The 1,351-nt window shown below is 47.4% G+C and overlaps 1 protein-coding gene across 1 annotated transcript in view; it reads left to right on the plus strand.

Moving 5' to 3' along the window:
- Sowahd (sosondowah ankyrin repeat domain family member D) overlaps nt 1-699 on the plus strand; it is a 1,852-nt gene extending 1,153 nt beyond the window's left edge. The window contains 1 exon segment of the mRNA XM_031373461.1: nt 1-699. This exon segment is cut by the window's left edge and continues 9 nt beyond it. Coding sequence (XP_031229321.1) covers nt 1-140 — 140 coding nt within the window. The 3' untranslated portion in view covers nt 141-699.
- The last annotated feature ends 652 nt before the right edge of the window (nt 700-1,351 follow it).

A 1,351-nucleotide genomic window follows, 5' to 3' on the forward strand; every position in this document is an offset into this window, starting at 1 on the left:
CAAGTGCTTCGCGCCTCAAGTCCTTGGGAATACACCACAAAGAGGCGTCCCAGCCAGCCAAAGAGAAGGCATCAGGCAACCGTGGAGGACGCGGCAATGGCCTCCTGCACCACCTGCTCCACTTCACCCAGGATCGGTGAAGATGACATAGACCAGAGAACTCATTCTTAGGTTGTTCCTGACCCCACCCAAGTTGATGCTCCTGTGATGCAGCTTGGGCCTGCAACGGGTAGACCGACCACCTCTGGGCCCCTAGTTCTGTCCCAGGTCTCCTAACTGCTAGCTAACTGTCAGAACAGTCAATAGAGAAGGGGACTAAAAAAACAAAAAACAAACAAACAAACAAACAAAAACCAGGCTGGCCCTGGTACCCAGTCCCAATCCTGTGAGACTTTGGACATTTGGAAGGAGGATCATGATCCTCTTCGAAAGAGATGGGGGGGAAGTTAAGCTTCTAGTGGTCTTATCTGGGTAGATTGAAAACATTAGAAAAATAATTTAAGACTGTAAACTACTAATGCAGAGCAAGTGCCTAATGCCTGCCGTCCTGGGTCTGCTGCTAAAATATTTCCATGTGCTGGTAGAGTTAGCCTTTGGCAACCTGCTCCTGAGACTGGCCAGGCCTGACCAGTCTCACAGAGTCTAATATATCATGGATGAGTTCTTAAGTGCATTAAAGGGTATTCCCCTCACACATAACAAAGCTGTCTTTGAGTGTCTTTTTTTTTTTTTTCTTATTAACCATGGGGTAGGGGGACTTACTAACATTTGCAGGGAAGAGGGTACCGATCGATCCCTCGAAGCTAGTGATCTGTGACAGGCTCTGGGCTTATTCTCTGGGCAAATGGTCAGGAAGCCCTGCACCCAAGGAATGACATTCACCTTGGCTCTGAGTGGAAACACACAGTTGCCCTGCTTCCACAGCCCTGGCATCCACATCTGGCTTTAAGCACATGTCTTATCCTAGAAGAGTTACCCTGTCCTGGAAGGAGGCCCAAGGGTAATGAGAAGGGAAAGCCATTCATATATATATATATATATATATATATATATATGTGTGTGTGTGTGTGTGTGTATATATATTTGGTTTTTTCGTGACAGGGTTTCTCTGTGTCACCTTGGCTGTCCTGGAACTCACTCTGTAAACCAGGCTGACCTCAAACTTAGAAATCCGCCTGCCTCTGCCTCCCAAGTGCTGGGATTAAAGGCGTGTGCCACCACCGCCCGGCCCAAATTTATATTTTTGATAGTTCATTGTGAGTCAGTAATTGAGTCACCTTTTTGTGTCCTCCAACTAGACATGCCCACTCAGTAGAGACAGGGCTTTCCTCATCCAAGCTAGCCTGGCTCT

Source organism: Mastomys coucha, chromosome X (genome assembly GCF_008632895.1).
Source record: "Mastomys coucha isolate ucsf_1 chromosome X, UCSF_Mcou_1, whole genome shotgun sequence".
Classification (NCBI taxonomy): Eukaryota; Metazoa; Chordata; class Mammalia; order Rodentia; family Muridae; genus Mastomys; species Mastomys coucha.